Genomic DNA, 23914 nt, shown 5'->3' on the forward strand with positions numbered 1-23914 from the left:
AATTTATACAAGCAGGGAGAAGATCAATGCATAATTAAGGTAATTTATGCTAGGTTTCAGTCCTATTACACATGGAATACCTCAAAATATGCAAAACAACTTCAGTATATCAAAAATTGGATCTGACAGTAAATGACACGCCCCGCTGGAATCGGCACTACAATTTTAACATACCAGATCAAATAAATGAGATAGAAGAAATTAAAAAAATGACAATCAAATCATTTCGAACTTTTGAAACAATTCATCAGAAAGTATCATCTATGTAGGAAAGCAATTGTTTGTTATTCTACAAGAGTAGTAAGGCTTTATCGATTGAAATTTCACAAAAGGATGAAATGTCTAATGTTGTTTAAAAGCAAACCTTGTGGATCCAGAACTATGGAAGTTGTTTCCTGTTTTTGAAGACCTTCTGGCTGCAAAATAGAGAAGGGTTTTCTGTTAGGAGGCTGTCAGGCAAAACGAAAAGACTAATAGAAGGCATATAAATCTATAGCTTAAAAGCTAATGGTGTATGAAAAATATATCTTTAGACTATTTTTCGATTACACCATCTAATATTAGGCTCTAGAATACTTTTTAATGTGCAAACAGCAAAAAAAGTTCATAAAGCTTTGAACCAAGACAGAATCTTGGTGATTCAAACGGCAAAGTGACTGTCTTCCTTTGGCTGTGAATCGATGAATAATAGGTAGATTGAGCTGTTCTACCATGTGTAAAAATGTTTTATATTTTCATTTAAAGATTATAAAAACAGTCTTGCAGGAGATCATCTTTTATACTGAGAAGAAATTCAACAATTCAAGATATGGACAGTTTTTTGGTGATACAGAATTTGAAAATGGTTTTGGAAAAAGCAAACATTTTAAAACATAATGGCTGAAAACTTTTTCTTCTGACACTCCTCAGAACATAAAACGTCAGAATAAGGGTCCGAAAGAACACGATGGAAAGTATATATCGAAATAGTTGTAGATGGAAATAGGCCAATCAGAAAAACGCAAGCACAATACCGGTATAATTGTCCAATCAGTGCCGCGAGCCTAAAGAAAAATTATCACTGAAGTTCAAGAACTCTATCTGTCTACACAATGGCAGCTTTTTCGTTTGTATGTAGATCGGTTCCAAAACTGCTAGATGGAAGGACGACCGGGCTCTGCCGATTATCTGAAACATGTCGTCATTATAGAGTTTTGCACAATCTGGGTTGTCTAAAAGATGTTGACCGATGGCAAAATGACTTGTTTTTACACCTACAAGATCGGGGAGGCTGTACTCTTTGAGGGGCAGTTTTGTTTCCTATGTTGAAAGGAACATCTTGTTTTATTCTATCCCCCAATCTTTTGGCTGTGCGTCCTAAGTAGCCAGAATCACACTGGCACGTAAATTCATAAACAACGGAACTTTTTCTAGTTGGTAGGAACGCAATCCTTTTGAATGGATGAAAGGGCTCTCCTAATGCTGTAAACAATACGAGCAAAGAAACATTTCGTGATGGCTTGCTTAATCTGACTCTCGAATCGCAAGGAAGTGTTACCAATCCAAGGTAGTTTCAGATAAACTGGGTACTTTTCGGTCAGAAAAACTTTTGAACAGCCGAAAACTTGCGATCTTCTCCTTAGTATAAGACAAAATCAGTGGCGTAGTGTGACTTTTTCAACTGGGTATTCTCTATTTAACAAAAGGGTGGGGCAGGGTGTGGCTCAATGGGGCTTGATGAAAATAAGGGGATAATAGGAAGATTAAAAGGACTAGCTATTGAAATTTTATCTAATTTTCTTTTTGGTTCATTTGCAAGTACTGCACTGTCAGGGCATTACTATGATGAAAACGATACTTTGCTGAAGAACGCAACGCAAATATACTCTTCGAACTCATACATTGCATCAAATTACCACTAACCATTTCATCAAAAGTAATTCAAATCAAAACATATAATTGAAAGTCAGTAACATTTTACTGGTCGAAATAGGTCCCAATAGTTGTTGTTGAATCGTCTAAAATTTGCACTGATGTAAAGAGGAAGTAACTGTAAACACCTACTCTTGATACCTTAATACAAAAGGGCTTTCGAAAGTTTCGAAATTATTCACATAGAGCATTACACGAGTTATAAATGGTTTGTGGTATGCAGTATAGACTTTTTTCTTCATGACCTAATAGTGATATTTTCGATACAAATTAATGGTTGAAAGAATCGAAGGTAATGAGACGAGACTGCACAATAATGCAACTGAATGCGCTCGAATAATGCAAACAAAAAAGGCCAACAATATAACTGAATGCACCAGGCAACTATAAGGATATTATCCAGGCCTATCTGCATTCACTTTAATTCTATCACATAATACAAACAGAAACACCCCTGATTGGCAAGCAATAACAAAATTGGTATTTCTAAAGGGCACAGATCTGAGTCAGTGTAGTATTATGCAGAAGCCTACCTTTCCTTTCCACTTTGCTGTTGGTAGATTAAGATTAGGGGTCAAATGAGAGAATGATTATGAAACAGTAATACGGACATTGCAATAGCTTTTGAATGAAGTCATATTTACTGTTTTTCATGAAGCTCCATCACTCCAACGGCTCCGACGTCCATTAACTGTTTATATCGATCTCAAAACGAGACTATTTTGAACTAACTTTGAGGCTGTACGCTGCATATTTCTCAGCGTACAGGAGCATTGTTTTAGCTGATTAACGGTAAATATTATTCATTGAAAGGAGCATTTTGATTGGTGAAAGTACCTTCTAGGGTATTCACTGCGTATTCATGACCGATCTCCATTCAACATGAAGTAGCTCAATCTTCAAAATTAGCTTCAAAGATCTCCCAGCTTCTCTATGCTTCGCAGCGTTATCGTTTCCATCAATTTCGTGATATTTTGTACTTATACAAAATGTAGAATATCGAAGGTAACGAATTCAACCAGAATCAATAGCCCAAAAACATTTTTTACTTATTACAATTATACGTCGTATTAATATTTTTTCTGAGAAATCTCAGGGTATTCACTGAATACCTTGAATACCCGGACGCTACGCCACTGGACAAAATGACATCTTTTGGTTTGCCGTTGTCCGGAAAGATCGTTTTAAGTTTTTCTAGTTCAGCGTGAAGTTTAGATTTCGAGCAGATCATGGGTGCCCTACGAACCTTATTCTGATGATTTTAGCCAATATGTTATAAATGTTTGCTTTATTCAAAGACAATTTTAAATACACGATATATGAATTGCACCTACCACAACACTAAGGTTTTTGCGTATTTTGTCTCCAAAATCTACGGTGAAGGCCTGAACCTCTATGGGACTGTCACCCACTTGAAGAGGTATAACTGTAAATGGGATGGCAACAGCGTCATTTCCCTTCACAACAACTGAGAGACGCTCGGATCTTTCATCTGGCTTTGCCATCGAGCAAAATGAAGCATGGCCAATGAAGAATAGATTCACCTAAAAAATGTAAGACATTTGACCTAAAATGTATTTCCTTGGTCTTTCCTGTTTTCCTAGACGGGGAGGGCTGTGGGCGACATAAACGCAAAAGTAGGGGGAGGAGAAACTTGTCTTAAATCTGACAAATATGCATAAAATGGATTTTTTAAAGATTTTGTCATCTAAAATGATTTCATCATATAAAGGTGATTTCATCATGCAAAGGTGATTTCATCATGTAAAGGTGATTTCATCATGTAAAGGTGATTTCATCATGTAAAGGTGATTTCATCATGTAAAGGTGATTTTATCATTTAAAGGGGATTCATCACACAAATGCCTTACATGTGTTTCCCTTGCATTGAAATTGTACAAAACAGCGTACACTGTAGTTTGCTCATGACGTTGTACAGAAGGTGGCATCTTAAGGTGGATAAACAAATTCATTCTGCTTTGAATATTGACTGTGTTCGATAAACCAAACCCAGTTTGACTGTTCATTGCGATTGCAGAAATTTCCCAAGTTGTAATCGAATCAGGAAGGGTGAATCCTTGCTCCAAAAACCCGTCATCACTACGACATAAATGGAAAAAGTTACCCTTCAAAGCACAACAGTTACAACTGCTTTTAGCAAACACGTTTGCAAGAGATACATGAAACTCTCGGGGCCCACGAAACCGGGGAGGGGCCGGGGTGGCCATGGCTCCCCACTTTTTGCAAAGCAAGTAATTTCAAAGTTGCAATGAAAAGCGAACGAAGCCTTGTCCCCCTCCCACTTTCTAATTCATGCCATGGGCCATGACTTTGCATCAATCGATTGCATCCCAATAAAGGATACTTCCCGATAATGGTCTCCTCACGAACGGTCATTGGCATTCTTAGCCACTAGAGGCACAATTGTATAAATTCAAATTTTCGAGAAGATATTGGAAGTAAACTTTTTTCACAAGAACCAGTAAATTTGGTCTGACTCAAGTTCAGGCTGATTGTTCTTAATTTTTTCCAAAATTTTACGCTGGATTGTTTTAGTTTGTTTTTAAATTAAGATGATGCTAGCAGTGCGATTGCTAGTGTTTTCGCTCTATGGAGCTGTTCAGGCGTCATTTGCCAACAAAGTGACTGAAACATTTGGCGCCATGTTTGAATATTAAGCACCCGCACATGGCTAAAAATCTTCATAAAACGTTGTTCAAAATTGCATTTTACAGTAGCTCAGCCTCAGCTTATAAAATTGTTCTTATAAAAAAGATTGTATTCACTTTGTTTCTGCTTTAACCCAAATCCACGATTCTGGAAAAAACTCTCGTGTTGTCAGCTGTGTGACGTCATCGTCAATATCATCAGGTCTTACTTCAAATTCATCATCTGGACCAATGGCGCTTCTTCCGCGAGCTTGAAGATACAGAGGTATTCAGTTGAGAAAGCAATGATTTCAACAAAACAACACTTTAGAACAGTTTTGCACTGAATAATTTACATATGAAAACAAATAATAAAGGAACTGTAAAATGTGTTTTCTAGGCCTATAAAAAGTCATATTTGCGAGTGAAAGCAATACATTCAAATCCATATACAAAGACAGGAATTGAGCAACTTGCACTCGCTGGGTAGTAATTTCAGAAAATGGTGAAGTTAGATAGAGCATGCGAAGAGACGAATTAGGCAAGGCAATCTGAACGAAGGATTAATTTCGGTCCGGTAAGTTGTCAATATATCACAAAAACCGGTCATTTTGACTCATATTTAAAATCAGAAAAATAGCACAGCCAAATAATTATTTGAATATTTTTATAGAGAGCGCTACTTACTACATTGAAGCAACGTAGAATTTCATCCAGGGCAACCAATCTGATTGAAGCATACACTCTTTTTCATAAGAATACTTTTATAAGAACACGAGCCTCAAAATTTGGTTAAAAATTAAGAACAAATTAAGAACAAGTTAAGACGGAGCTAGAATGTTTTATCTCAAAAACCGAGGATACTTGCCCATGTGTGGGTGGTTTTTCGGTGTATTTTCAAACTTGTTGGCAAATGAAGGTTGTCTCATGTGTCGAAAACACTAGCAATCCCACTGTTTACTTAATTTGGAGCAAATTAAGAACAATCCAGCCTCAGACCATCGAAAAAATTAAAAACAGCGAGCCTTAACTTATATTTGCTGTTTCTTATAAAAAAGAGTGTCTGAAAAACCTTTTTGAGCCCCTGTTTTAACCCGCCTGACTCCATTTTTGACGCTTTAAAAGAAACAACTATACAAAGATGGATAGAAATACACACATGCAAAATTCCTGAGGCAACATGAATAGAAGTCAGGCCAACAAACTGAGGGGATGTGTTTTTGAAGCTCTTTGCATTTCGTTCCTTTTGGCAGTGTACCGGCGATGCTTCGAAGTTTTTGGCAGCAAATGCCCTGACAACATTTCTTATCAAGCAAACCTGAAAGGGATAAAATAGTCAATGAGCAGCTGTCTTTCAGAAAACGTAACATAAACAATTACAAAATGTAATTAAAACTTTCAAATTAAAAAAAACTTGTCAGCAAAATCAATTATACGGTGATAATTTATTTTTATTCTGATTTTTTTATATTTTTTACTGAGTTTCGTCAGTAACGCAGGTTTTTGTAGTACAAGCAAAACGGCAATGGACAAAATCTCTGATCTCAAAGCCAGGAAGAAACAAGGGTAAACCTCGTCTATTCTAACAGGCCAAACGGAACTGACATTACAAGGGTCTCTGCACATAGTCGGCAGTATCCCCCCGCCCCCCTCCCTTACTGATGACTGGAATCTCTTCTTCTCCAGTTCCAGGACATAAATTTGACTTTTGAGCAAACCATAGGTTCCCTTTTTTAGAAATTGCAATATTATCTTATTTTCCGTAACGAATGTGACCCCCACATCATAAGAAGGTGTCTGTAATTATTTGGCCTGACAGTAACAGATCTTGGTAACTGCTAATTGTGAGCCTATTGGTAAATTTCCTGGACATACTCTCATCTTAGGTCTTTTGGCGTCGTCTTGTGATTCCAGCCTAAGCCACTAGCTCTCCCCTAAACCCCGCTTGCTTCCCGTTTCAATCTTTCAAAAGCCAAGCAGTACTCACTGATGCCTCCCACAACACTTCTTCTTCTTCTTCTTTTCGGGTCTTCACCGCAAAGTAAATCTATGAAATGAGAAAATCGAATAAATTTCAACTGAAACCATTTTCTAGTTATGCCTGGGGGCATTTCCGTGTTAATGGTACTAGCATAGCGATAAAATACCCTACCCCACGGTCAATTTACTGCAAAGAAGGAAAATAGAACAAACCCAACCAGATTCCCCCTTTTCAACCATATTCCCCCCTTTCCTTCCTTGGTGCTGCCTTTATACAGAACAGAGTGTGAAGTGTACCGTGACAGAACGTATTCCTCATGTCATTGAGTTCATCACTAGTGGCCCCCGATAGCTGCGCGATATATTGAATGAATTGTTACATACACACCTTCACGTTTTGAGACGGGCACTGCTGCATCTGTTAGCATCGATAAACCAGCTCTCTGAAATTAGATATTTGGAGACGATACTCGCATTAATACAGTGAAAAACATATAAGCAACTCACTGGCACTCAAATAACGTGTCTTAAAATCAAAATGATATTCGTTTGTGCGAGGATAGCTCAATGATTAGGGTTGCAACTCAGAGAGCATTTGAGGAATGAGAAGAAGAAGGACAAGGAAGGACACTGCTCGATAAACATAGCTTTTCAGTAATCTTAAACATATTTTCGGAAGCTAGAAAGTAACAAATACAACGTGTAACAAATATGGATGTTTAGTTCCTCTGAGTCTGACTTGCTCTGTGTCGTTTATCGAAGTGTTTATTGCACTTAACAGTTTCTACGTTATTCTTTAAAATTTTAGTATCTTTAATGATAATTGCTAATTGGCATCGGCTATGAAAATGCAGATTAAAGGTGCTATCAGTGATACAACTCACATCAAAAACGTCTTTGTTGTTTCGTCCTGAACCAAGTCCACATCCCAAATCAAATGAACCTATATCACTGAATACCTGAAAGTCAGAACAAGTGCAAAACATATCTTTTTATCATCTTTCGTCAAAGGTATTCAGCTAAAGGATTGAAAATCACAAAGATATAAAAGGTATTGCTTACATTACCAGAGATAGTGTGGACTATGGACTCAAGGATGTACACCATTGACTGAGGAAACCGTGCCAATTACAATCCACAGGCTATTAGTGCTGCCAGCAATCTCATTAAAATTGATTTTACACTTAAAAAGGGCTTGAGATTGTGGGAAAAGATTCCACAGATAATATTTTCATGCATTACCCTGGGCTCTGTGCCACAAAACAATGCTAAAGATGACTTGGGTCGCGTATACTTTTGTTAGAGAGAGATTACCTTCTCATTTGTAACTCTACTCTTGTTTCTTAGATAGTAAATACTTTGGTCGACTGCTAATAAGCCAACGACTGATTTTGTGCTGGTCTTCATTTTGACAGCGAGGTCTTGCCCGGGGCGAAATGTTTGGTCTGGAGCTGGGTCTGTATTAAGAAGAACCTGCAAAACGAGGGAAGCTTGAACCTGCAACTCTTTATACAATAACAAATGAGATTGAAATAAATATGCAAAATGGTCTAATGAACCAATTCTTCATATATTCGATAAACAATAAACAACAACAAACAATTCTTCAAACATATTCGGGAAAGGAACCGGTAGCGATTAGCATTACCAAGACTTAGTATAGCATTGCAAGAAATACGAAACTGTTACTAAACGTTACGCGTCTGTAAAGTCTGAAAGCATTGCTTACCTCGTTTTTATAACCATTCTCGACGTCCATCAAAACTGAGTCAGAGGCCATTTCTCCATTTCTAACGAAAAAGGCCAGTATTCTGCATTTAGGTGCCATATCTGCTGTAATGTCAACATTCAAAGTAGTTTCTGTTCCAATTTGTTTTTGGATGACACCAGTTTTAACGATTTTCCCACGAGACAAGAACTAAACGAAAAATGTTGTTCTTATTCATGTATTCAGCTACTGATATTCAGCTACTCGTGGTCTCTCATCAGTTTTAATGTCTAGAATACCCTCTCTAGATGTTTTTATGTGGCGATTAGATAAGGCTCTGCTTAATGAAATTACTATATCAAAAATAGCAGGAAGGTACCAAATATTCCCCTAGTGCCATTGCTAATGTCTTCCCTGAAAATCATCATTTTGGGTCAGGTTGATTATCAAAGTATTATTAATTGCATTCAGCACAATAATAAGATTCGCACAATGACCTTTTTTTCTAGGACTGAGAGACAATTGATAACATTGCAGACGTCATCCAGATGTTAAACCTTAAACTTACCAGGTAATTTATTTGGTTTATGCCAGCTTGCATTGGAATAAGAAAAGTTACGGAAATTCGTTGGTTAATCTAGAATTAAAAGAGAAACCTTTTTAGCTGGATGCTAAAATGACAAATTCTTAACAGAGGTTTTTCAAAACGTAATAATGACCTCTCTAGCTTCTACGACACCAGTTTCTCTTAAAACAAAAGAAAAACAGTGTAAATCATCAGCCTATTAAACCCAACTTATCTAGCAATCATAAAGCCAAATTTATCTTAGAATCACCTTAGAGACAAGCATTGCTTCCTTCAATCGTCAGCCTATTAAACCCAACTTATCTAGCAATCATAAAGCCAAAATTATCTTAGAATCACCTTAGAGACAAGCATTGCTACCTTCAATCGTCAGCCTATTAAACCCAACTTATCTAGCAATCATAAAGCCAAACTTATCTTAGAATCACCTTAGAGACAAGCATTGCTACCTTCAATCGTCAGCCTATTAAACCCAACTTATCTAGCAATCATAAAGCCAAACTTATCTTAGAATCACCTTAGAGACAAGCATTGCTACCTTCAATCGTCAGCCTATTAAACCCAACTTATCTAGCAATCATAAAGCCAAAATTGTCTTAGAATGACCTTAGAGACAAGCATTGCTTCCTTCTCCATATGCTGCTTTCGTAGGTTGCAGCTTGAAACGATCGATGAGACTTGATATCAAATCATTTCAATTTTATAAATAACATAGCCTATCATTTTCGCTATACAAGCATTGTAACTCAGAACTTGAAAGTCCATCAATCTCTCTCTTTAACCTTATTCTACCCTAACACGAACCTCACCAATTGTGCACAAACCACAGCCGGTAATATGGCTAGATCACAACAGAAGCAAAAACAACAACACTCACGCTCGGTTTCTGTAAAGGAGGCCTAACCAAAATATAGTTGTTGGCATTGGATATGTAAGGCTCTAGCGTCATCTGTGATTCAATGTTAAGGAGTTCTTTGTCATCTGTCTTCACCTGAGAAAATACAAAGACATTATAGATGCGATTTGCATAATTATCATTTAATTGTACATTCGAATGTAGTCGTCACTAACATGAAAATCGTAAAAACATATCGCCTTAAGGAAGGAGAAAAGAAGAGAAATAAAACGCAGAGGAGCTGAAGGGAACTAAACTTCAAGAGATTAAGCTTAAAACTTCCATAAAAATTAAAATTAGCAAATTTTGGGTTACCTTGACCGTGATTCTCGTGGTTTGGTTAGCATCTGGCGGTACATCAAATGTGAAGACAACCTCTCCTCGGTTGTTAGTTTTCGCAGCATTTGATGACTCTTTCACCATATGTAGCTGCCTATTTCCATCCGTGGCCTCAAATTTAACCCTTAGTTCTGGTGCTGGCTCCTTATTTGGATAACGAATTACAGCCTGCATAAAGAGTAGACCATATCAACCTTCCCAAGTAACACTCTTGTTAAAACTTTTAAGAAACGGGACTCATCAATAGCTCAAGTCTTCCAAGAATTGATAAAACAATTTGTTGATGAGCCGTTTCGGTAGTGGGAGGTGCAATTGGTCACTACCCAGTAAGCTAACTTCGAAAATAAGATATAGAAAATTTCAAAATCACAAATTTCAAAAGAGAAAGTAAACCTGATACTTAATCATTTGCAGAATTCATTAATTTGAGTAATTTTGTTATTTTGCTAAGCATTGGGAACAAAAGTCCCATTTGCTTTATGTTGAAAAATGACGGGCAAATATAAACCCAATACTAAGCCACTGGCAATAAGACAGGCCTTTCTCTGAAAAATCTGCACTAAACCCATTTAATAAGAGACAGTTCCTCAAATTACAGTTTCATGTCAGCGGAAAGTGGACGATTTGTTCAATTCTGCAGCGAAATTAAAACACATTTGATAAAAATACACATTCTCTAAACATGGTCAATAAAAATGGACCACTGACTCTCTGGTACTTTACCAGGCAACAAAAATAACTACAAAATCAACTTACGGTCACTCTAAAAGATACGGATGGCTTGAAGAATCTTGGGCTTTTCTCAAAACTGATTGTGTATGGACTTTTTACGATATGAACAAATACAGGCTTGGCTCTAAGCTTTGTTCCAGTTGCATCTTCGGTGACTTCTGCTTTGATTTTCAATCGTTGTCCGGCAGGAAATGAGGATATTTCCTTTGGAGCTACAAGTTTTCCAACCCTGACGGAGCTAACACTTTCTCCACGTATCTGCAAAAAAATAATTGATGAAAGCAAACGAAATAAAATTCACGAAATTTTCAGTGCTGCTACAACCTAAAATGTTTGCGAGTATAATTAATTACGTTGGATTGAATTGGATTGGATTGGTTTGGACAAGAAGATCATTGGATCATCGTAAATTTGCCTGGGTCTGCGCGCAGGCTAACATTTGATTGGATGGCTTGTAAAAACAGTCGTGAAATACGTTTCCATGTGTGAAATCTGTAAAAGGGGTCACTCGGTTCTAAGTGCTGCGCGAACAAAGCCAATATAAACTAAACTTGGGATTTCATAGGCTATATCTCACCCAATTTTTACAATATTCAATTGGCTTTGTTTACTCACAGATATTTTATGATTTTCTTTAAGGTGTATGGCAAAAAGCAATAAATTGTTGATGATGGAAAATCGTTGTAAAAGGAAAAATTATATTGTTGATGACGTCACACTTAAGAAGGCCGTTACTTGACATACCGGGAGCCATCGATCTTCAATCTTTATCTCTCTGCCGTTTTCGAAAAGAACAAGCATTTCGATTCGAAGTGTACCCTTAACGTGTTTACCAAAACTGTACCTGTAAGAAAAATTCGATTGGAAGATCAGAGTCGATTGAATGCAGATTTTTATAAGACCGTGAATTTCCGGATATCCAATCGCTTTCTGGGACAACACAATAGAAACAAGAACAAGAAACGGTAACAGTTTAACATCTTATGACTATGAATGAATGAATGACTATTCAAAATTGCCGAATTATGTTTACAGAAGTTAGTGAGACAATTGCTTACAACGGTCATTCCGAAATTAGTCAGTGTCGTACATAACTCTTTGAATCTCAATCATTATAAAACACATTCAACTCGTTAATAGCGAACAGGTCTGTAGCTAACAACTGGAAAGCCGGTTACCGATCGCTATTTTTAAGTTTTCCAAAAACTCGATCAAGTCTAGATTGATCCATGCAAAGGTTTGTAGCTTCAGGCAATATAGTTATATTCAGTCTGTACAAATGTTATTCCACATAGACGAGGCGATTTTTGTTTCTGTTCGCCAATCAACAAGCGCTTTATCCTGTAAGTCAATCGTTCAGAGTTAGCGGTAAGGGTAGTTGGTAGCGGTAAGGGAAATTGAAATACAGGGGCCGAACCTAAATACAGATGCTAGGAAACTGATGTGAGAGAAATAATGGCATTTCTTATTGGTTGGTAAGAGCTAAATATAACAAATGAAGTAAATACAGCAAAACATCGCATCTTGACAGTCAGACATTAAAGGCGATCGACAGAAACTCTTCGCCAATCAACAAGCGCTTTATCCTGTCAGTCAATCGTTCAGAGTTGACCATAAGCTTTGCAATCCTTTGCCGATTGGATACTCAACAATATGTCTATTGTGTATTCCAACCAATGTGCTTTAAAGGCAATTTGTTCTATTGTTAACTCTGAAAGGCTGACTGACGCGACTTTTGTTTCTGTCGATTGTCTTTAAGCAGACTAGTAAACCGCGGTTCTTTAGAGTTCGCATGCAAACATCATAAGGCAAAGGGACATGAAATTACAATAACGTGGCTTACTTGGCAGAAACCTTGACATTGAATCTGTTCTGTCTCTCAGTGATGTATGATGGGGGCTGAATCTCAACACGAAACGTTGGAAGAACTAAATGAAAGAAAGTGCAATAAATATATGCATCTGAATTAAAGGCAATCGACAAATACTAACAAGGCTTAAGCCACCTGTCAATCTATATTAGCCAATCAAATACCGTGCCAGTCGTATAAGGCTCGTTGATTGGCTAATTGTTGATAAGCTGATGTCGATTGCCTTTAAAAGAAAAAAAACATTGGGTAAATCAATGTGACTGAGTTACACACAACGACGTAGAACGCATCTCAAAGGTTGGTGGGGGGGGGGGGCAAATGCAGGCATAAAGACAGTTAGCTGTATCTGAAAATTGGGGGCCGGCTCTTCCGTTGCCCCTAGTTCTTACGTCTGTGGGTATTGCGTTTTGCTTGTCAAATTGCTATGAAATATAATGAAAAACTATCAGACAAAAGTTTCTTGAAAGGAAGAGGTTGTCAGCGTAGTTTCCATCTCTGTTTCCCAGTTTCATAGTATTTAAAAAGGAATTTGAGATACAACAATGTTATGCATTAGGGCTAACCATATTCCTTGACGACAAATGTTGTTGAAGAGTTGACCTTATTCTGAAATAGAACATACGAAATTAATGAAAAACGGGACCAATTGAGCCTTGTCAGTTTAAAACTTCGAATGACACAAGCCAAAACATAGAAATTTCACAGTACTTTTCACTGATTTGTTTATATTCTTTCAACTGCTATATTCATCATAATCATTGAATATTAGATACATCAATAATCTCAGCATTTTAGCTCATATTTACTTTATAACCAGAGCTGTGCCAGTACTTAATAATCACTTGCCTTTCCACCGATGATCACGATACAAACACACAAGACAAATATATTTATTATCCTTCAGTAGCTTGCTTTGAACAGGCAGCTGCATATTCTTCTTTGCATTAAACGGGTATTAAATACATATTATGGCATTTTCATTAAATAAAACTGGGTTTTGGCCATAAAGTTGTAAACATCATGACCACTGGCTGATTACCAATCAAATCACTTTTCGGAAAACTAAAATTCTAAAACAAGTGTATTTCTGCTAAACAGTGCATGCACTAAAAATGTAGGTAATACAGAAGGTTTCTCTAATACTTTAGTACATGAAATAAGATAGATGCCTATATTTATAAGTTGGTATCAGAATAGACAATACCTGATAACCAAATATGGCAGTAATTGTCCATGTTCCCAACACAGGCAGTGTTCCAACTGCCAATTCTCTTTCCTCAAACCCTGAATCCAGAACGCAAAGTTAAAAATTCAAAAATTCAAGAATTGGATAGCTATTGAGGCATTGGCATCTAGGCTAGCTATTGAGGCATTGGCATCTAGTGTAGCTATCGAGGCATTGCCATTTAGGCTACCTATTGAGGCATTGGCATCTAGTGTAGCTATTGAGGCATTGGCATTTAGGCTAGCTATTGAGGCATTGGCGTCTAGGCTACTATTGTGGCATTGGCAACTAGGCTAGCTATTGAGGCATTGGCATCTAGGCTAGCTTTTGAGGCATTGGCATCTAGTGTAGCCCTTGAGGCATTGGCATCTAGTGTAGCTATTGAGGCATTTGCATCTAGGCTAGCTATTGAGGCATTGGCATCTAGGATAGCTATTGAGGCATTGGCATCTAGGCTAGCTTTTGAGACATAGGCATCTAGGCTAGCTATTGAGGCATTGGCATCTAGGATAGCTATTGAGGCACTGGCGTCTAGGCTAGCTTTTGAGGCATTGGCATCTAGGCTAGCTATTGTGGCACTGGCATCTCAGCTAGCCTGTTGCCTTATCAGATCTCCTGTTGGTCATAATTGAAAAGGAAGAAATGAATGCCTATATACCGTTCTTCCAAGCGGCAATGTTTCGTTCTCTTCCTACCCTTACTCCTTGTGGGTTCTGTAAAAAGAAGTGGACTCAACCAAAATATTCAAAGTGCAAGCGGACAATTATGCATCTTATTAGGGTTAAACAATTATTGACTCGTCACTTAGATGCGAAAGTAAGTTAAAAAGTTATATCATCCAACTTCAATGCAGTTGAACGTTAACTAAATAGAAACTGGAAGATTGTGTGAATGTTTATAAGAACAATTACAATCGCTAAACTAAAAAATAAACTCTGTACATCAAAATGCAAAATTGTTATAAATTTTGACAAATACCTTTACTTCTATCGTCACCTAAGTAGGAAAGAAAAGAAAACCAATCTTACATTTGTATTTTCGATCAAGCTATTTTTGATAACAGAGATAGGGATTGACTTTGAGTTTTATAGTTATACAATGAAAGGTATCAAGCTCTTGGTTGCATTCTGGGGTGTCATGGAGAGGGGGCAGATTACCCTTTAAATTTTCAACTAACACCCCGTAAGCAGCAGGAATTGTTAAATTTTGATGAGCATTGTCTGCATTTTCATAATTTATATGTAAAAGCAAAGAATGCAATAACTCATTTTTTAAAATGCAACGGTTAGAATTAAGATAAAAGGTCAGTTAAACATGGTCGAAACTTTCAAAAATGCAAAAAAAAACGGTTAGAATTAAGATATGATCGAAACATGATGCTGAAAAACATTCCAAAAATGGAAAAATCGTTTTTGGCCAAATTTTTCAACGCGTCGGCGAAAGTATTCCCCTCAAAATGCCGGCAAAAGTATCTGAATCCTGTCTGAAGCCACGATGCAATTCTCACGATTTTAGTTCTCGCACTTACGAATGTAAAATCAAGAAAGTTTAAGGGACATGTACAGTGAATGGTTTAAGAATAGAATAGAATAGAATCATATGAAATACAGAACAATATAATATAATACAATATTATACAATATAATATAATACAATACAATACAATACAGTACAGTATTGTACAGTACAGTTCAATACAATACAATACAATACAAAACAATACAATACAATATAATATCATATGTTATAATATAATATAATATGTTATAATATAATATAATATAAAATAATATAATATAATATAATGTAATATAAAATAATATAATATAATATAATATAATATAATATAATATAATATAATATAATATAATATAATATAATATAATATAATATAATATAATATAATATAATATAATATAATATAATATAATATAACACGACAAACTTACGTTCTCTTTTAATGGAAGCATGTCGACACCAACTGGAATAATGCGGTACTTAACTAAAAAATAAGTTTAATGTTGATTAAAAAATGATTAAAAAATGCTGCAGAAGTATTCTAGTAGTGGTGTCTTACACTATCGGCAGTAGCGCAGTTTCACAGTTTCACCCTTTTTCAGAGTTCATCAGTAGTGCTAGACTGAATATGGACTTACAGTTGGCCCAGGACCAATGATCAGGCTGTAAAAAGCCTGCTTTCTAGATCCCTAACTTGAAAGTATGGACCCTCTACTTTCAAGTCAGGGGTTTGGAGCACAGGCTAGCTGAGAATGGCAAAGTACGTTGGAAAAGGAAAAGGGAAGACAATAGTGCGAAAAGGTAAGAAGAAGAAGAAGAATAATAATAATAAGAAGAAGAAGAAGCAGAAATGACGAGAAAAAAGAACAAGAAGAAGAAGAAGAAGTGGAGGAAGAAGAAGAAGAAGAAGAAGAAGAAGAAGAAGAAGAAGGAGAAGAAGAAGAAGAAGGAGAAGAAGAAGAAGATGAGAAAGAAGAAGAAGAAGAAGACGAAAAGGAAAAAGAAGAAGAAGAAGAAGAGGAGGAAAAAAAAGAAAAAGAAAGAAGAAGGAGAAGAAGAAGAAGTAGTGGAGGAAGAAGAAGAAAAAGAAAGAAGAAGAAGAAGAACAAAGAAGAAGGAGAAGAAGAAAGAAGAAGAAGAAGAAGAAGAAAGAAGAAGAAGAAGAAGAAGAAAGAAGAAGATGAGGAACAGGAACAGGACCAGGAAGAAGAAAGCATAAGTCTTTTAAATGACTCGAATGGTCATTAAAAAAATTACCAAGTAGGCCATTTAAACCTGGCGTAGAAATTATAATTAGCTTACCTTTCTGCCCCGGCGAATAAAGTGGCTTGTCCGTTTGAATAAAAACTGTACCGCTTTTCCAGTGTACCAGGACGGGGGCAACCTTATGAAAGCCAGGTGCTTTAACCACCAAGTTGACGTATATCTTAGCTGTCCCAAATAAGTTCGGGAGATTTTTCTCTGTTATCTGTATAGAGAAAAAATACACAAGTTACTAAATGATCGGATACTTTGATGAATTGCTCAATTTTTGAAATTTTGCAAAAGCACCCCAGGCCTACACGTTTCTTATTATAAGAGACTGTTTTATAAGAAACTAGTAATAGGATTGGCAAAAATTTTAGAATCTTTATTGCTACAATGCCTGCGAAAATTACTTGGAACACCCAGCAGTGCATTGCATTTTATATCTTTTATTCCTTTTCCTAAAAAATCACTACTTCCTCCCCCTTCCCCCTAAAACAATGTTGATAATTTAGAGAATATCACAAAAGAAGCGCAAAAGAAAGTGCTTCCTTAAATCCTAACCAGTTTTATAGTAAACCAACATTGTTCTGCTGGGGAGAGGGGGATGATTGATTTTGACCTTTAAAATTGATGTCAGTGTTCCAAGACTTTTGGCAGGCATTGTAGGCTCAAGAAAAATTAATGATAATTAAAATTTAAAAGAGTCAATGGTAAGTATTGAGTTCTATTTAGAGAAGGCTTAACGATATCAGTGGTGTAGAGATGATGTCACTATAGATCGTTTGAACTAGTTATTTTTGCACAAAGTTTTAATAACTTTTTTATTATTTTCTTATTTTGTTGACTTTTCTTTGGAAAAGATAGTATACTTTGGATTTTCATTTGCGTGGGTTTTTCGTCACTATCTGTTTTTATATTCCAAAAGTGCTAAACTTCAAAACGATAAGGCAATTTTAGATCACGAAAATAAGAAACCAACCAAGAACATTTCAGTACAAAAACGCCAAAAATTTGATGTCAAATTAAGAAACTTTTAGTACATAGTGCTGATCCATGTTTCTTATCAAGAGACGTGTAATTCATGTCACGAAAGTCTAAAAATACTCATAGAAAAGAATAGAAGATATTGGACTCATCGGGGCGCTATAGCATGAATACTGAACACCATTTAATCTAGTTTAGATCAAATGCCTGTATCTACCAGAGCATAAAATGTGTTTGGGCCTTCTATATCCATCAGTCTCGAGCAAAACGCAGCAGGAATTAGGAAATAGTTTTTCTTAGAAGATGATGCATAATGGTAATACTAATGAGCTGTGGCGAAGCCAAAGGTCCTGCTTGTCCTGCTGGGCAGGACCACAAATTTCCAAAGATAACAATTTTTAAAATAAGAAAATTGATTCACTTTATGAAATCATTATATGCCTGATTCAAAGGTATTTCTTGTCTTATTTTGCACTTATACTTCATGGCGGTGCCCTTTTTCAAGTTTGAAACACAGGGTGACTGGGATAGAATTTCGAGTATCCCGTACATAAGTTGATATCGTCGAAAATTTAGCCCTGTGGCCAGTCCGGCCCAATTCTCGTAGGCAGGACTAAACCCTATGTTTGGTCCTGCCCAACAATGGGCAAATGCCTCGTAGCCCTGTTTTTGGCCCTGCCTCACAATAGAAGAAAACAATGGCATTCCTGCCCTTCAGAAATGGCAGGACCCCAGGCCCTGCTCATTCATGAAGGCAGGACCTAGACTTTTGGAGCCCTATGTTTCGGTATTTTATAATTTGTTGATTTCATCAGTTCGTCATCCTGCCTTAACAGGAACTACCATACCATTGAAAGGTCCCGAAGAAAGGCGTCTGCTTAAACAATGGGAATTCTTGGGAGATTTTGTACTCGGTGACTCAGATTGTATTGTACTGGCAAGATGTCAGGGGTCTCTTCTGATATTCAAAATAAATTAATTAAAGACCCTATCTACCATGCTACAGACCTACCCATGTTGTGACAAAATATTTTTACTTTTTTAAATAATTTGCATCAACTATATTTCCCGTATATATTACAACTGTATATGCCTATTTGTACAAGCAATTTCTCTTTAGTTGATGATTTAAAAAATTTCAATCAATGAAAACATTTTCAAATGTTACTTATTTTAGAAAGAATTTTTGTGATGCTCTTTTGACTTCTTCAATGTAAGGCAGGAGGAACTTGAAAGGATCCGAACCCTCGTCCCCTTTTTTCCAAAATGCGGCAGTGAAAAATGTTTCTCTGCAATCTCGATTTCAACCTATCCAGAAGGGTGTTCCCCCCTATTCCGAGGGTCTTTGGGGCGTGCCTTTACGCAATTTTCCGAGGATCTTTAGGGCGTGACCCCAGACTCCCTTTGGGCAGGACCACCTTTTATTGGTATGCTTCGCCACTGGAACTGTTAAAAGTGCACCAACCTTTAGCTTCACGACTTTTGGTTCACCTTTAAATTAAAAGAAAAATGAAATTAAGGAGGGCAGAGTTGTTATGCGGCAGTCAAAACATGGATGATTTCATGCGGATGGTAAGATAATTTGCTTCGTGATTATTGCTACAAAAAGTGCCGCGAAGTTTTGTCATAGTGACCGGTGAATGGGTGAAAACTTTTCTTAGTTTGCTGTCCTTTGAAAAAGGTTGTACACAGCAGTCCAGAAAAACCTAGTTTTCGCCCACGTGAAAGTGTTTGTTGGAGTGAAGATTTCGAAATTTGAAACGATTTTAATGCACTAACGTAGCTGTTGACAGAATCGGAAAGGCCCAAGGCCTACTCAAAGTGATTAGCAAAGATGCTGTAACAAGGCCCATAGCTAAAATAGCACCCTGGGTACCAGAGCCTGATGAACCCAGGGATAAAGTACAATAGACGGCTGCGGCGGCAAAGAATGAGTGCTTGCTCTAAAAATATTTCAGTGACTAGTTTCGAACTATATTTCTGGGACTAAATGATGGAGACTCTGGCACCCATGGTACTGAAATAGGTCCGGATGAAAACACACTGGAATTTAACCGACACTGAATAGGCCCAATAATAATAGGCCGTTAATCCAGAATTGCCCAAACTGGGGTTAATCCGGCTCTGGGAGGGCCTTTGTCCGTCAAATGCTAAGTAATCTCATATTATCTCTATAACATATGATTTGTGGAAAGCAATATATCCCTCGTTTTTTCTCAAAAGCCCTCCTTCCAATTGAATCTCTTTCTGACGACACTCCCATTAGGTCAATGATATAGAAGCACCTTAGGCATTAGGTGATTTGGAAACAAAAAAGTCTCACCTGGCTGGAAATTTTGCGTAACCCTGCTGATCATGGCAGCGCGACCTGGGGCCTGCAAGTACAGTTCAACATTGCAAGGACTTGCAACTTGAACAGAAATAGTCTCCTCCACATTCAGTCTGAAGACGTTTGGTGCAACAACGAAGTAACTGTAAAAGAGAACATAGGTACACTTTTTTAAATAAGAAAACTATTAAATTTTTTTCGAGCCTCGATATTTTTAAGACATTTTAGAATTCTTATTCTTGTCAAATTTGATTTGGTTTTAAGGGAACGTCAAAGGACTTGAATACTGGTCGTATTGCACAAATCGCAAGAATTGCGTGAAAAGCAATCGATCAGCACACATTAGGAAGCGGTTTTGCAGTGACATGAGCATATCGTCGCGACGAAAATATTATCTTGACGAAAAGTAGAACTGAGTTTTGACGATTGTCAGAATCTAAGGGCGGATTTAAGCAACAATGATTGGGGGAGAGTACTAGACACTAATTTTGGTGCCACACCCTTTAGGTCACTGGTAAATGATGGAAAGGCCCATTTTTGAAATTTGGTTTCTAACTGTGGCATAGCCAGATTTGGAAGATTGGTAGCCAAAGAGGAAGATATTTTTGCTGAGCACACCCCTAAGAATTTGGAAAAACATCCCTTTTGTAAGTGTGTTTGAAAAAGTCATGCCATTTTTATGTGGCAATTCCCCTTTATTCAACGTCATAGGTTGGCGACCATATTCTACAACAACTGGCTTTTTCCTTCACAGTTCCACTAGCGTTTAAATCCTGAATTGTGTAAGGCGAGGAATCTCTACGTGTATAAAGTGATTTTTCAAAGTTGTAATCAAATATCTAAAAAAATTAACCGTATTCAAAAGTTTTAAGCCAAGTCCGTTTTCCTTGGAGCAAAGTCCAATTTTTGCGACGATGCCCTTGAGATTAGCTAAAAATACATTGAGAATACCCCCCCCCCTCGCTATGCTACTGATAAGAAGATAAATACTGATAAAAATAAATAAAGTAAAATCTTGCTACTTTCTTACTATTGACTACCAACAAATGATTTTTACCGATTGAAAAAAATTTACCGAAGGACACAGAACTATTGGGGGTTGTCACACCTCCTACACCCCCCCCCCTCTAAATCCGTCCCTGGTCGCAACATTAGCCATAGAATTCAATGAATTTTCAGACTGCATGGGTCAACGTGTCTCCAAGTGGAATGGATTCACACTAGAGAGAAATAGAAGAAGAAAGTGATTTCCCCGAACAACGTTATACCGTTTATTTCAAAGCTTAGGATCTCAGTGAAATACAAGAAGGCAATATCATCAACCTTGCAAAGTCAGGACCTCGTAAACAGGGAATAATTTTACAGGGCCTGAGCAATTTATTAGTTGGGAAAGTAAACAAAACATAGGAAAAAAGGGAAAACATTATCGGAAGAAAAAGCACCTTGAATCGACATTTTTTCGTAAATTACCTGGCTCATTGTGGCATCGCTGGCAGTTCTGTTTGTTCCTTTCTCTAGGGGTTCTATGCCTCTTTGAATCTAAAAATATAATACGCATGTGCCATGGCCCAAAAACGGGTGTACTCATTTCACACTCCAGCTGAAACTTGCTGCATCTCATCTTCCCAACAATTGAGTTATCAAGACTAACGGGCTATGCTCGAAACGTCGTTAATTATTTCAAAAGATTTCTCCTGGTACCAGTGGCGGAGCCACGGGGGGAAAGGTTAGGAAAAGGGCGTGGTCCAAATGGGCGTTGTCCCTGACACACCTTTTGTTCCCCCACTTATCCCAGGCTGGAGCCGCCACTGCCTGGTACAATTTACTCACATTGATCGTTTTATGGAAAACTTTAGACTTTGGGTTTTGCAAAACAGGCAGCTTCTGGAAAATCACAAGAAAGGAAAATCAGTCCTCTGCCATTTCTATTTGACAATGTTCACCTCAAGGATAAATCAATAGAGATGTTTTGTTAAGGCAAAACGACACACTCACCTCTGAGCTGATGAGGAAGATGCAACGGAGAGTAAAACGAAGGCCCACAAAAAGGCCATCGTAATGAAAACGCTTAAAATATTTCTTGAGAAGTAATGACTGTGCCTCTTTCCTCGCACTTGGCAACTTGATGTTGCTGCAGCAGATGCGATTTCAATCTATTTTGTGCTTTAACCAATTCAAGCGGAAGCAAATTCATGACGTAAAAAGGAAGTCAAGGGAAATTTATGTTCCGGGTCGAAACCATAGGCCTTCTTCAGGAGTTCTAGGCAGGGCTATGGCTGTGAAAATCTGATTTCTCAACTAACCGAGATGATCTCGATGGGTTTGTATACTTCCAAGCATGGAGATTCAGAATCCAAGATGGGACCAATAAGATTTTGCATCAGTATCACGTGATTGATGACGAAATTGATAACGACAGAAACAGTCATAAATCCGCTATTTATTCAAAATAAATTGTACAATTTAGCAATTCTGGGTTTTATGTGAATACGCATTTCAAGAGCTTTCAATTGATGTATCATTTACTTGCTTATTTTGTGACGTCATCAGTGGATTTACCCAAGTTCTGCCACAACATTTGTGCTGATAGCTAAGTGAGTTGGAATTCACTACAAATGCGCTAAAACTATGTTAATCTAAATATGTTTGATACTTCTTGACATTATTTGACTATTCTTGACACTACGAAGTCATAATCATCATCATAATGCACTTGTGTAGTGCAACAGCAATGACGATAAAGCAGTTTATTTATAGAGCGACTCTACACCTAGCCGCTGCAAGCTTTTTTACAAGTATTGAAACAGGATTACATATCTAGTTAAAATTGTTTGAAAGCTAATTTCATTCCAGTGTTGAGCTAAAAGTATTCTCTTTGCTTATATGCATAAGTACTTGCGCGTTGGTAATGAAAATTTCATTGCAGCCGTAGCTTCCCTAATTCCTGTCGGCAGTTAATCGAGGAGTTCCTGGAATTATCTTTCCTGGAATTATCTGGAAGCACAAGACGACGCAATAAGCCTCACAGAAATGGCTGTTACGTTTCTGGTATTTTCCTTCAGCCATATGTCAATGTACTTGGGCTTTTCCAGATCATGTATGTACTAAAATGAAAGCTTCATCAGATGCCAGTTTCTACGTTCCTTCACTGGCAACCAGTCAATTGTACCAGTTCTTTCTCTTTAGCGTATTGGCCTAGTAGAAAACCTGTATTTTATAACTTTTTGCAATCATTTTAGGAGTCTCAACGGAAGAGGTTGAATAGGAACGTCAGTATAGTCCAAATTGGACATAACGAGAAGTTCAGCAGCTTGTCTGTATGATTCTAACGGAACGAGTTTTCTCTGATTTTTGCTATTATGGACATGGTATAGATCCATGAAGATGTTACATAAGCTATATGGTAGTCCCATCATAGATGATCGCTCAATATTGCACTAAAAGTTTTTGTTCAAGACCCATTCCCCCAGTCTGTAGAACTGGTTCGTATTCTTGAAGATTGTTATGTTTTGAAAGATGTTTTGTACACAAAACCATAAACTTTGTCGTATTTCGGTTTTGAATGAGATTTGAATACGAAGACCAAGAAATTTACTTTTAAAAGTGTTTATCCCAATTCAATTCTTTAAGAAGGACTCAAAATTTATGGAAAAGATCTAGGGCTGATAAGGAATTTATATTGGGAACAAAAAGCTGCATTTAGATTAAATAGAGAAGTGGGTGGATGGATTGAAATTCAAAAAAGAGTCCGACAAGGTTGTATTATATCTCCTGATTTATTTGATATTTATATTGAAGAGACTTTAAACAAAATCAAGACGTGTGATGGTTTAAAACTGGGGACAAGAAATTACAATAATTTGAGATACGCAGATAATACAACTTTGATGGTAGACACAGACAAGAATTTTCAAGAACTCAATTGTTCTGCCCGGTGGAGA

The 23914-nt window shown here is 37.1% G+C and overlaps 2 protein-coding genes across 3 annotated transcripts in view; one reads left to right on the forward strand and one right to left on the reverse strand.

Annotated features, from left to right (window-relative positions):
* Positions 1-16203, forward strand: part of LOC135693119 (uncharacterized) — a 36471-nt gene extending 20268 nt beyond the window's left edge. The window contains exons 4-5 of one of the 2 annotated variants that reach the window (XM_065211506.2): positions 8757-8818; positions 16015-16203. In XM_065211506.2, coding sequence (XP_065067578.2) covers positions 8757-8802 — 46 coding nt within the window. In that variant the 3' untranslated portion in view covers positions 8803-8818; positions 16015-16203. Of the gene's footprint in view, positions 1-8756; positions 8819-11438; positions 13179-16014 lie in introns of those variants that run through there. The other variant, XM_089111336.1, reaches the window with a different exon arrangement.
* The window catches only part of LOC135693113 (venom factor), a 37155-nt gene extending 15026 nt beyond the window's left edge, over positions 1-22129 (reverse strand). Inside the window, 26 exon segments of the mRNA XM_065211500.2 lie at positions 365-404; positions 407-416; positions 3246-3455; positions 3783-4011; positions 4698-4830; positions 5719-5877; positions 6547-6606; positions 6928-6982; positions 7424-7498; positions 7854-8012; positions 8269-8457; positions 8816-8884; positions 9711-9824; positions 10044-10235; positions 10824-11057; positions 11544-11643; positions 12643-12727; positions 13233-13275; positions 13874-13953; positions 14553-14607; positions 14873-14890; positions 15844-15896; positions 16715-16880; positions 19110-19135; positions 19968-20116; positions 21969-22129. Coding sequence (XP_065067572.2) covers positions 365-404; positions 407-416; positions 3246-3455; positions 3783-4011; positions 4698-4830; positions 5719-5877; positions 6547-6606; positions 6928-6982; positions 7424-7498; positions 7854-8012; positions 8269-8457; positions 8816-8884; positions 9711-9824; positions 10044-10235; positions 10824-11057; positions 11544-11643; positions 12643-12727; positions 13233-13275; positions 13874-13953; positions 14553-14607; positions 14873-14890; positions 15844-15896; positions 16715-16880; positions 19110-19135; positions 19968-20116; positions 21969-22027 — 2762 coding nt within the window. The 5' untranslated portion in view covers positions 22028-22129.
* Between the last annotated feature and the right edge of the window lie 1785 nt (positions 22130-23914).

The sequence above is a fragment of the Rhopilema esculentum genome, chromosome 11 (assembly GCF_057945365.1).
Source record: "Rhopilema esculentum isolate cy_ngs chromosome 11, ASM5794536v1, whole genome shotgun sequence".
Lineage (NCBI taxonomy): Eukaryota > Metazoa > Cnidaria > Scyphozoa > Rhizostomeae > Rhizostomatidae > Rhopilema > Rhopilema esculentum.